Raw genomic sequence first — 13,303 nt, 5'->3', positions numbered from 1 at the left:
AAACCTCCATGGAGATTTATCACATGACTCTATAGCAACTTAGACATTACTCGTATTTTAACCCTCACCAGAAAGGAAGAGCCTCTTTAGAAGCACTTAAAATGCTCTTAAATAGCAGGGCACAACTCATAGTTATTACTTTTGCTGACCAGTCATATTATTGATTCCTGCCTGGAAATTTATCCTTTCTTCAAAGAATACTAATTCTACCTTTTGTTAGGAAGTACTTCTTTGTCTTTTCTATTTTCAGAGTACATTGGCCACAAGACATTATTTATAGACACCACCAGGAACATTCCACCCATACAAACTATTATATGCCTTTTATGCTTTAGTTCAACTCTTCTGCACATTTCTCTATGTGTTTCTTCACTATACTAATAAAATAATCTTTCTAGCTATGCAAATCACTTTCCTCAAAATTGCATCAACATAAATTATTATAACTTAAAATTTTACTTTGATATCCCAAAACTACAATGACCAGTATATTTTGCCCAAATATCATGTATTTGTTTTCATTTCTAACAAAGATTATCAGATTTTTACTCTCACAACATCCTTATTGACATTAGAAGTCTTTTCTCAAGCACATTTTGCAGGATTGCTTTTCCAATCTCTTCTGCAAAACTAACACATTTCACACTTGAACAGAATATGACTACATGGAAGATTCACTCAAATCACAAAGTCTGAGGGTCACTTCTTTCCAACAGTGCTTGCCATAAAATGCCTGGCCACTGTTATCCTGATACTTCAGGAATGTCACAAGCACACTATTTTTCCTCTTAAATAACCTTCAGAATATTTCAGAGTGCAAGTGTACTCTTCTTTTAAAATGAACCTTTAGCTTGCTTCAGGGTATTAGAGATTAAGAACTGACCCACTCTATACTCAACACTGTCCACTGAGGGAAAAGATGTTTCCTTTTCAGTTCTTTGTTCTTTCAATTTTACGTAGCATTCCCTATTTCTCGTGCACACTGGCACAGGATTTCCTACTTTCTCTCCATTAGTAATTGCTACAAATTTATCATTTACTGCCCTTTGCTCTTAAGGTGTAGCACACTACTTTTCCCACTGTTCTCTTAATTTTTTTCCATTGTATAGCTGTGATTATTGCCTTTGCTGAAATTGTTAGTATTTTAAAGTTCAACATAGCAATCGATGATTCAGTAGCATTTGACAACAGCAGAATCTTGGCACAAAGCCTTATGAGCCAAGGGAAAATACTGATATACAGGTTTGGGCTGTGCACAAGAGCCATTCGTATCAAAAGCTCTGCAATTAGGGTAGTTCTTTACTGATAGATGTTGGACACAGGCTCTTTCTCTGAACTGAAAAAATCTGCAGTAAGCCAACTGTGGAAAAAAAAAACCAAAAAGCCTCTGCACTTTCTTGTGCTTCTAAAAGGACAACATCTTCAGTTTATCCTCATCCTTCCACATGGAAGAAGGTAAAAGTGTACTCTCACCTCAGAAGTTAATCCTACAAGTTGGAATACCAACTCCACAAAGACTTTTAAGCAGTTTTAGCTGCTGATTTTTCAGGCTCTAAAACTTGAAAATAAATGCCAAGCCTCCATTAATTGATATAAAAATTAAGCTTCTGCTTAAATTCAGTCACGCTTCCCAATATTTTCATAATCTATTTAACCATCATTATGAGAGAATATTTATAAAAGTTTGACACATACCACAGTATGTAGACCAGAAATACCATGTAATTTACTTACACATGGAAACACGTATTCTGCTTTACAAATTACTTCTGACTCAGTCTGTCAAAACATGACACTTAAAAGTGAAAAATTACACATATCAAAAGAATGAAATCTACCTTCAGTATTAATACCACACCACAAAAATCTGAGTACTTAAACCAACACATTCTAGAGTTCAAGTCCTACTAACCCTCATAAAGCAGTTTCTCCAAAACCTTCACTTGCAGGAGTATATGGACCAGTAAGCTCATCCTTTCATCTCCTTTTTAGTTCCTACATAATTAAAATATTGCATTTCATATTTTATAATAACTAATGCACCTTTAAATCTGACTTGGTGCATCAGGTATACAAAAATATTAATTCTAGGTTCTGATGCCTTAGAAGTTTCACTGCATCTTTCTTAAAAACCCTGTGATGCAATCTCATTAATAAAATTAATATTCTCAGCATGGCATAAACTTAGACCCACAGACACTGCTTAGACCAATAACATTTACAGGCAGCTAATCTCTAAAAAAAAAAAAAAAAAAACAAAAAAACCCCACAACCTTATTTTCATACATACTGAAGCTGGAGAATTGAGTTTAAAACAGAAGGAATACTTACTAATCCCTAGATCTTGGAAAACATCTGCAGGTGAATCAGCAGAAATCTAATTAGCTGAACAAAATTCCAAGTTATCTGGTACCAAGAAAGTACTCTGCTAACTGAACTGTGAGGGGAAAAAAAATCCTCCTCCCACACTAACAGAAAGCACATTTCCTCACTGGAGTATTAGCACCAAATGCATTTATGTTCTAGTGGCTCTTTAATGGGAGCAGTAATTCTCTTCCTTTTCCATATAAAAGCAGGGTTTAATAGATATTCCAAAAGAGGAATATCTTTTCCTTCACATTGTACTTAAAAGAAACCCCAGTATCTACAAAACACATCTAAGCTGTTTTCCCATGTTTTACCATCAAGAGCTTTGCTATCTTAATAAATAGGCTACTGTCATATTGTCTCACTCAACATAATTAAGGCATGATAATTCAAGAAAAAGTAATCCCTAATCTTCCCCTCAAGCACAGGCAACAGGTGAATGAATTCTGAGAAAATACAAGAGCATGAGTTCTAGAACTGGACCATTAACACAGTTAAATATTAGCAATTAGGTAAGTCAATGGTAAATTTATCCAACCTGTATCTTCAGCATTGAACCATCTTAGGAAATATCCATCACATATACACACAGAATTAAAAACATATGTCTAATTGAAAAGGGAGGGCTGTATGGTGTATTACAGGCATTGCTGTTATATCCTATTAACATGCACATTCCTCACCTGTAAGATACACCTATGCTTACACACAAACTAAACACTTTAACATTTTTTCTTGGAAAGTAAACCAAGAAACAACATGACAGTTGTCATTCCAGGTGCTGCAACACAGTTTACGATGTTACTACGCTCTGTATTAGATCTTATGCTTTATATGTTATTATATATATAAATTATGTTTTTAGTAATTATGCTCTATATAAGACCTTATAAAAACAGCATGGCTTCACACTGAAAGCATTTGTGCCTAGTCAGGAAAAAACCGCTAAATAAACTTTTTCCTAATGACAACTTTCAGTTGCAGTGGTTTTAAAAATACTATATAAAAAATGAAGTACGTTCCTTTAAAACTCCTTCCCAGTTATGAAAATGTTTTAAAGCTTATTTTAGAAGACTCTGCATTTACATGCAATATATTCAAGCATTTAGGTTCTCTAATTCCACCAGTCTAGTGACTAACCTAATCTACCTCATATACTTTCAACGTTGCCTCCAAGTAAGCAGAAAAAAATTAAAAGAAACCAGTCCCACACAGGGAGGTCATACTGTTGACAAAAATGTCCCTTTGTAAGTGTAAGCTTTAAGTAAAGCCAAGTAACTGCAGCAAACAACTTCTGCCAGTTAATTGGGTTTAGGTTTCGAAATGCATCCACTACTTAGAATCTCATCAAGTTCACATCACTCCAAAATGACAAGGCATTCTTATTCAGTCTGTCAAACTACTTGTTGTACTGTCTTATGATCTAACACTCCTAGGGATAAGAATTTTTTTAGGCAGCCATGATCTCCCTTTAGATTTAAAAAACAAAAATCTTTAGTACTTGCCCCGCTACTGTTCTCTCTGCCCAAGAAACACAAGCTTCACCCTGCTCCATTAGTAAAGATAAGGCTTGAAAGCAATTGCTAAAGAACTTTTTGCCCCCAACTAGGAAAGAAGACAAGATGTTCAAATAATTACAAAAAAGGGATACATAAAATTTGAACAACAAAAGAAATTCACGGCAACTGTGTGCTATTTTGAGTTGTTACATACATATAATACTAGGCACATATCAGACTTCTCAGTTGGGTTTCAAAGGAAAAAAAAAGTAACATTAGCTAGTGGAACATTTAATATCATACTAGAGGTGTACAAAACAGCTACAAGTACAAGCTATCATTTTATTTTTTCCTGCACATGACAGGCAAATAGTACTCAGTCCTATCTAGTACCATAAGGAACATCAAAAGTGGAAAATAATCTTTACTGCTGAGTGTGAGAGTGATGAGTGTCAATTATTTTACACGAACTATGTAACTACACAAATTTAAGTGAAGAAAACAGACCTAGACAATTGCCCCTTTCTCAGTTTCTTAATTCATTTCTGCAAATCATTGAGGAATATGTGTAAGGAGAAACGTTACCTCCTTTTTCTCAGTTAAATGCATTTCATTAAATAGTGGCTGGCAAAATCTCCAAGTATAACATACAGCACGATATGCTACACAAAAAAAAAATCTGTGACAAAACAAATTTAATACTAGTAGATTATCCAATATTACCTTGCCTCATCAGCATTAACTGATGCTCATGCCTAGCTGCTTCCATTTCTGCCTCTAGTTTCTCTTTGGCTTCTCTAATGTTCCTGTCAACCTGTTCACGCTGTTGCTTTTCCATCTCATCAAGAGCCTTCCATCGTGAAGCATACTCAAACTCAAATGTTCCAGGCTGAGCAAAACGTGGAGGTTGTTCTCTTTCCCTAATAAAAATTTTGCAGTTAAAATGTACAGAAGGACACGTTTAAATCAACAGCTGCAACAGCCAGAGAATGTATAAACAATAACTTCAAGTGCAGATCTGACCTTACATCAACCTGCCAGATTCCAAACCAGACAAAGCTTAATTCAGCTGTTAAGTCAAGTAACAAAGTAACAGTTTTCCAAAAACTGTCCAATAAAGATCTGTCCAATTTAAGATAAAAATTCATATTTACATCATTACGAAATACTAAGGTACAACACCAGATTAACTGTGTTCAGCCTTCTAAAGCAAGCAGTCAATTCATAAAACCAGTTATTTAGATAACTACAAAAGCTTACTAGACAGTTCAGAATATTAACCAGAATCTGTACACATTAAAAGGTGTCAACATTTTATTTCCTGTTCTAACACTAATACTGTACCTAACAGTCACAAATTTTTAGGAAGTGGTATTCTACAGCCTTACCAGAATAAACATTTTAGTTTCAAGCAACATGATTTTTTAATGGCAAATTACAATACTAAAAATAAGTATTTTCAGATTAGGTGACTTCTCTACCTCATGATCAAGACTCACTTTTTCATGTCATGCTCAAAGTTTTATCTGAACTGTGGAAGCTGCAAAGATGTACCATCCACTGAGTTTGCAAACAATTAAGGGACTGTTCACAGAACATAAAAATCTGTGGTACATAAAAATCTCTGCAGGATTAGACCACACCCCTAATCCATAAAAGACTACAGCTTGTCTGGCACCAGGCTCCCACTGACTGCAGTGTAGGCCAAGAATCTCTCTACTTTAAAAACCACACAGAATGTAAAACCAACAAGCCAAGTCAGAATTTTACTATGATTAGAAAATTCCTGGAAGGCCCTGTTTAATCCTCTGACACAAAACAGCATGACATACAACACAGTACTTACTTCCTGTTACTCAAACCCAAAAATGAAAATCTGTGTATATTTATCAAGGTAACTAAGTACATAAATCATGTTTTATAAAATAAAGCTAATCACAACTTACTTGTGGTACTGTTGTGTTTTTTGCATTAGCTTTTCTGGGAGTCCATCTTCATCATCAAATTGCTCCATTGGTTCTACAACAACAGGTCGAGGTGTTCTGGAAAACATTTCCAATTTAATAACTGAATCATAGATCAAGCAGTTACAGTTATTTTAGCGTTTTGAGGAAACATTCCAGAAAGCTAATACATACTCTATAATTCCTGTATCTTGCCTTAAATCACAGAATTTCAATGAATCCTGATTTTAAGAATTACCTTTGAAAATAATTGTTTCTATGCTCAAAACCAGCTGTTCAGTCCAGAAACCACAACTTACTTGACATAGTTCTGTTTGCTATGAAGCAAAGATTTTTGAAAATATCAAAACCATCTACCAACAATTACAACATACTTAGGAAGGAACTACACCTTTTTGTTTCTATCAGTGAGGCAACACAGGGGCCATGATTATACTGAGCAAGCCTCAAATTCAAAACAGAATAACACAACCTAATTTGATATTTCTACAGACTTTTAGAACTTATTATTGAAAGTTTCTCTACAATTGAAAACACCTTGGTAATTTGGCATTAATATTCCAGTGATAATTAGAAAGACATTTCTGCTTAAGTTATTTAAAACCCATTCTTTGAACAACCATACACTCACAAATCAGAATCCTAATTTATCTTTGAAAATCAAGTCCTTGAAATGTAGTAACTAGAGGCAAGTATTAGGCAGTACTGCTAGAGATAGCAGTATAAGAATCCTGAACTGTGTAAAACACTCTCTGCATCAGTCCTGGGAGCAGAGCCTACAAAACATACTTTAAACCGCTAGAAACACTATTTACAAAACACCAGCACTCATTTATTATGTTCCACACCTTTATTTCACCGTGCAGATCATCGCCCACCACTTGGTGCATCAAGTCTAGATTAAAAAGATGAATTCTGGAATCACAGGGCACAACTCAGCAACTGTTTCTTCTGACGCTATCTGCATGGCAATTGATGACAGTTCTGCTTTTTAAACGCAACCGAACTGTGGCGCTAACAAGTTACGATTCAAAACAATTTTAAATCTATAGATCGTTGTTTCAGATGTCTTGTTTTGATACATTTAACCCACGAATTTAAGGATTTTCTTCTCATCGGGCAAAGAGTTTTCAGCTAGTAAATGTGATTTAGACTCGGGAGCAAAACTTAAAAATATCATGGCACCAGATTCATGCTAATTATCTTTGCAACTGTGCTTTAGGGAACATGTCAGCCACCTAAGCAAGACAAAGATCAAGTGCTTTTTATTCACCGAGGCCACAGTTAGATGGTCAATTCAACTAATCTCTCCAGCTGGTAAAACAAGACTACTACCCCTCATATCCTGGCTTCTTCCCCCTGCCACATCTCTCCTGCCAAAAATAACACTCATGTAACACTGGAATAGATTCGTTCCCTTGTTTGGCTCAACACGCTTCCATTCAAATACTAATGCCAAGAAAACCCAGGGGATAAGAACAAATTGCTGGCACCTCCTGATAACAGTAAAGACCTATTCAGAATGAATTTACTATGTAGCAACCAAATCAGCTCAGTGGTACACGAGATTTATGAGATTATCACAAGAAATAGGAGTTCCAGACCCCTTACCCACGGGCAATCTCCTTCTGATAACATTTTCTCCTGCACCTGACATTAGCAAGCACCATCATGTGTTTAAACAGACCAAAAAGAGCCCAAGAAAAAGTGAATGCTTTTCTGTTCTTTCAGCAAGCACAAGAGGGTTACGGAAATATCATGAAGTTCTCAAGCGGATAAAAAGATCAACAGCACAGCCAAGGCAAAAAAAGAACCACATGTTCCCCAATTCAATGGCAGCAAGTTTCCAGACTGTGAAAGCACAGTCTTATTTTCCCAAATGAGAATCAGAAAAATAAAAATTGAAAAAAAACCATGACTATTCATCATTTCAAACAGTCTTTCAGAAAGCATTTGAAAATGTCACCTGTGAATGTGGTGAAGTACAGCACTGAACAACTCTCTTCAGCGCTTACAGAAATAAGAGATGTAAGAGAAGTTCTGCAATTTGTACCTTTGCTTGCCCTAGAAATAGAAGTTTTCCAGAGATTATTGTTATAAACCTCGGCAGAACCCCAGTCTCCTTAAGAACTAGAAAATGCCCATGAATGCAGCTTTTGTTCACGTCAGAAAGATACACTCACACAAATTCAGACAAAAGCTGGGGAACTTACGTTGTTAGCAAGAATGCCCCATCACTGCATCTTTCTAGAGCTTTCCGTGCTGGAGGTTTTGCTGCAAACTCTACGAAACCTTTTCCTGTAGCTCTGCCACGATCATCTACTACAACAACCGCTCTTTCCACCGGCCCGAACTGAGAGAATGCTTGTTCCAGCAGCTCATTAGAAACCACAGGCGAAAGATTCTTGACAGTTAAGGCAGCTCCGTGTGTAGCAAATCGAATCCGAAGTGGTCTGCTCTTCAAAATAGTACCATCAAGTTCTGCCTTCGCTATTTCAGCCAGGGTCCTAGATTCCTTTATCAAGATATAAAATATTTCATAGATTTTATTTTCAAAGACAACAGATGCCACTTTCGTGTGCCCCCCCTCAAGAAGCAGCAAAGTTGCTTTCTTTGACTTGACCACACCAGCATCAGGGTCATTCAACCTTTTCCCCCACCTATCAAAAAAAAATCACCGAAGTTCCTGTCCTTTGATTGAAAAAAAAAAAAAAAGGCATCTGTCATCCCCTATGATTTATTCTAAAAAATGACACACACACTAATCTTTGTTGCACATTTGAGGACTTAACAAATTTCCATTACGACAGTGCTGCCCCATAAAGGCTTTGAGTAGAGTTGAAAACTTGATGCTTTTTCATATTTACCTACTCAGATGTTTATATTCTGCATTCCTAACTCCACATAGCAGGAACAGTATTTTCAAAGACTACACTGCAGCACCTAAGGTGTTTTGGTTTGGCTTCTTTCGCTTTTTCATAAGTGAAAATATCACACTTGCTCTCAATGGATGTCTAATTCAAATTTCATCAACAAATGATGAAATCACCTTCTTTGCTCATATCTTCTCACATTTACAGGCTTTCTGCACCCACATCCATGAGACAGTGTGCATGAACAACTGCTTTTTTTCCTCACTTCACCGAGTTTGATTCCTGCAATCCCTTAAAGAAATTATTCTTAAGATCTTTCTCCACAGTTCAACTGACTAGGTAAGCTAATATATATATATATATATATAAACATTTCCTGAACATAATGGAAAAGGGAAGTTCACATAAAAGCTCTATCTAATCTATATTACATACAAAACTGAATAATAGCACGTAAATACATCACACTTCCTCCAAAAAATTGCTATTTCAGGCTAGGGAACTCTCAGGGTAAAAGATGTATGGTAGAATGCCACAAGCATTGAAAGATGACAACCAAAAAGAAAAAAACTGCTAGCCAGTAAAATATATGAAAAAATCATATTTAGAGACACCCAAGGAACTCTAAACCTATTCTGAGAATGATATAAATAGGTGCATTCTAGACACGGCAGTCATGAAAACCAATACTGCATATCAAATTGCCATTTAAATACAATATCATAAACTTTCCGGATAATTCCTTTTTTTGCATGCTCAACTCGAGCACGTTTGATCAAATACTGTACTACCCCTAAAAATCCAGTCTTATCTGGGCACAAGTAATTCAAACAAACCAAGGTCCCTCATTCTTTGCAATTCCATGATTGTATGTTCTGTTTTCACGATGTGTGAGCAGCGGTATTTCGAAACAATTCTGCCCAGCGCCGACGGGTGAGGCGCGGTCCGAAACGCCAGGGGCCGGGAGGGCTACTCAGAACGCAAGGCTTTGGCTTGCATGTAACAGGGGAGGGGGGAGAAAGAAGAGGAGGGGGAGGGACCAGCGCTAGCAGCGAGCAGAGAGAATGGGAGGCAGACATTGCCATTTTTTTACACCCGCCGAAAAGGAAGGGAAGGGGATGGGGGGCAATGGACCGAAGCGTCCCGCTTGCAGAGGCAGCCCCTGGGTCACAGGGCAGCCACAGGGGCTCGCCCGGCTCCTCACCAGGCGGATGAAGCCGAAGCCACGGTCCCGATTGATGAAGACCTCGCTGGGCTCCCCGTAGCGCTCGAAGAGGCGTTTGAAATCCTCCTCGGTGATATCCGTAGGCAGATTCCCCACGAACAGCCGGCAGCGCTGAGTGTAGCTCTTCTCTCCAGGTTTGAGAAAGCTCTTGATATCGATGGTGAAGCCACCCTCCTGCTCCTCATCTCCGCCACCTTCTTTGCTCGGCGCCAGCGCCATGGCCGCCGCCGCATCACTCTCCGTTTCTAGGCCCCGCAATCCTTTCAGGTTGCCGCCGCCGCCGCCGCCACCCCCCACCATGCCCAGCGGCGCCGCTGGCGAGCTATTCTCGATCCGCACTTGTTTCAAGTTCCTATTCGCGGCCATATCCGCTCCTTCCTCGCCGGTTCTCGCTCGGGTGACGCGGATCCCAGCTCCGCCACCACCGCCGCCGCCTCCGACCCTCGGCCGATTCAAAATGGCGCCGCCGCCAGCCCCGGCGAGTTGTAACGTCCCCGCAGAAGCCCCGCCCAGAGGCAGCGCTCCCGCTCTCGGCCGTGGCTGCGCCGCTGCCGCCTACGGCTCACGGCGTTCCGTCTTTGCCTCCGCGGAGGCAAGTGTGTGGCAGCGGCTGCGCTGCCTGAGGGGGATAACCCGCCCGAAGGTTCCCTCGGTGCGACTCGCCCGCACGGAGAGCAGACGCTGGCGCAGCCATGTTATATTAGAGCGATGGTCTCTTTAGCCGGTCCCCAGGCAGAGGAGCCCCTCGATGGGGTCTCTCCCGAGGGAAAGGCATGGAGGTGGGGTGCCCTGGTGAAGTGTCTGGTCGCTGCGGAGGAGGGAGGCAGGCGTGACACGAGAGACGCTGAGGCGGCTGGAGGGACAGCCCTGGGAATCACAGAATTACGGAATCACTTAGGTTGGAAAACACCTCTGAGATCGTCGAGTCCAACCTCTCACCGAACACCAACATGCCAACTAGACCATGACACTAAGTGCACGTCCAGTCTTTTCTTAAACACCTCGAGGAACAATGACTCCACCACATCCCTGGGCAGTCCATTCCAGTGTCTAATCGTCCTTTCTGTGAAGAAAATCCTCCTAATGTCCAAACTAAACCCCCCCAGCACAGCTTAAGACTCTGTCCTCTCATCCTGTCATTAGTTGCATGGGAGAAGAGACTGACTCTCACCTGGCTACAGACTCCTTTCAGGTAGTCATAGAGAACAATAAGGTCACCCCTGAGTCTCCTTTTTCTCCAGGCTAAACACCCCCACCTCCCTCAGCTGCTCCTTCTAGGACATGCACTCCAGAGTCTTCACCAGTTCTGTTGCTCTCCTGTGGACATCCTCCAGCACCTCAATGTCTTTCTTGTAGTGAGAAGCCCAAAACTGGACACAAGACTCAAGGTGTGGCCTCACCGGTGCCAAGTACAGGGGGACAATCGCTTCTCTAGTCCTGCTGGCCACACTATTTCTGATGCAGGGCAGGAAGGACCACCCGGGCACTGCAGTGGAGCATGGGAGGACCTGCAGATGGACAGAACAGGAAAAATGTACACTGATGCAGATGTAGGAGATGAATCTCAGTGAAGAGAGGCCTTGTTATGTCTGCTGCTTCTGGAACAACTTCTTACAGGGCAACAGCTTTCATTATAAAGGGGATGACTTTCTTCTGAGAGGTGTGAAGTCAAACGTATCCTTCCTTGGGCACCTCTTCTTGTAGCAAAGACTACATATATCTCTCATTTGCAGCACAAGACTATAGTTTGCTCTCCTGCTCACCTGCGAGATGCCCAGTTGCCTGGTTTGGTCTGTGTCCTTCAAACAGTAGTTCAATAGGAGCACAGTTTCATCAAAGAGCTCATTAGTTTGCTAGCTGCCTCAAAGAAAGCCTGATAATCCATTCTTGGCTCAGTAATTGCTAACATAGTTGCGTAAGCACTTTAGGTGTCCATGTAGCACTGCATCACATAGGGGAACTCCTGGACAGTAGAGCAAGACTTAAGGAGAAAATAACCATATTATTTGTTTCATTAGTACAATGATAGCACTGAAAAAGTCGAAACCATCTCATGATGTTAATAGTTACTTCAGCTAGTGCATGGCATACACTGTTCTTTGGAGAAACCAATATTAAGCATGATATTCAAGAACAAGTTACTTCTACAATGGGCATGAATCTGTTGCTCAGGGGTTTCCTTGTCTATTGGGGAATATTTCAGTTCCTCTGTTTTGTTTTTCCATTTGAGGTACAAAAAAGATCTCAGTTCTTTTCCTCCTGTCTCTAATCTTGTACCAGGACCCTGAGAAAAACAAGCTCCCAGCTTTATCAGCCCACCTCTTCCTGAAGCAGACTCACAAATGTAGGGCATCAAGCTAAACCTAGATTTAAAGCTCTGAAAATCAGTAGAGGAAGAATATCTACTCATAGCAAAGGCGGGAAGTCAGGCAGTATAAGAACATGAGGGAGGTATTAAAGTCCCTAAAGCTTAATCATCTTGACTGACCGAAGAGGTATGGTTTGTGATATATTTAGGATTCAATAACAAGTGTTAAGACAGAAAAGAGCTAACTTACAACAAACCAATAACTTTCTAAAATGGGTAAACATGTAAAGGGAGTGAAACATATGTTAGAAATTATGTGGCTACACATTGTAGAGGTATGCTCATCAGTAGTTGAGAAAAGGGAGATGTGAAGTTATCTGCTTGATAAGTTTTTGCCAGTGCCATGTAATAAAATTGTCATGGTTTTCAAACACTGATTTCCAAATCAGGTTAGTAATAAAAGCTTTAACTATCTAAATATACAACCATAAATTCATGTATATTATAAAAAAGTCAATAGGAGGAGCAAGGAGTGTTTACAAATTCCACACTATTCTTACCTTTCCTTGGCTGAAACAATGTCTCAATAGAAAATGATAGTGCAGTAAAATAGAGCAATAAAATTCCCCAAAACCAAGAAAATCGTTAATGTATTTGAAAATATATCTATTTTGTTGTGTGCTCATGGATTCATGCATTTTCTTCATTAGTCAGATTCACAGTATAATCATAATGCACCTACATGCCCTGTTTAAACTTTTTTGTGGAGGAGCTATTTGCACATGCCCCACAGTCAAACATTTAAGGTTAATGTACAAAAAGAACTCGATATCTGCTATGCTCAGTCACTTCCTCATGTTCATTTACATATCACTTCACATTTTACTTATTCATCAGAACAGCCCCAGACAGTTCATCTCCCTTACTGCCCAGAGTCTTTGTGGCTTGATGATTGTCACACCTTGCCACTCCCACCAGTTAATAAGTAAACATTTTGAAAGTAAACAAAATGGGACTCTTGAAGTTCTTGTTCCAATGCTTTCCTTCTGTTGTAAACATCCACTGAC

The 13,303-nt window shown here is 39.6% G+C and overlaps 1 protein-coding gene across 10 annotated transcripts in view; it reads right to left on the bottom strand.

Annotated features, from left to right (window-relative positions):
- The window catches only part of PSPC1 (paraspeckle component 1), a 61,391-nt gene extending 50,979 nt beyond the window's left edge, over positions 1–10,412 (bottom strand). For 5 of the 10 annotated variants that reach the window (XR_003529247.1, XR_003529243.1, XM_027652950.1 and 2 more), the window contains exons 1-4: positions 9,908–10,410; positions 8,044–8,345; positions 5,813–5,908; positions 4,590–4,786 (exon numbers count right to left, since the gene is read on the bottom strand). Coding sequence is in view for 6 of the 10 variants with exons in the window: in XM_027652950.1 (XP_027508751.1) it covers positions 4,590–4,786; positions 5,813–5,908; positions 8,044–8,345; positions 9,908–10,294 (982 nt within the window). In the remaining 4 variants the exon portion in view is untranslated. Of the gene's footprint in view, positions 1–4,589; positions 4,787–5,812; positions 5,909–8,043; positions 8,346–9,907 lie in introns of all 10 variants that reach the window. The other 5 variants (XR_003529249.1, XM_027652999.1, XR_003529244.1 and 2 more) reach the window with 4 other exon arrangements.
- Positions 10,413–13,303: the final 2,891 nt, after the last annotated feature.

The sequence above is a fragment of the Corapipo altera genome, unplaced genomic scaffold, assembly GCF_003945725.1.
Source record: "Corapipo altera isolate COAL_440 unplaced genomic scaffold, ASM394572v1 0, whole genome shotgun sequence".
In the NCBI taxonomy this organism is placed as follows: domain Eukaryota; kingdom Metazoa; phylum Chordata; class Aves; order Passeriformes; family Pipridae; genus Corapipo; species Corapipo altera.
This window is presented reverse-complemented; position numbering and strand designations above follow the sequence as displayed.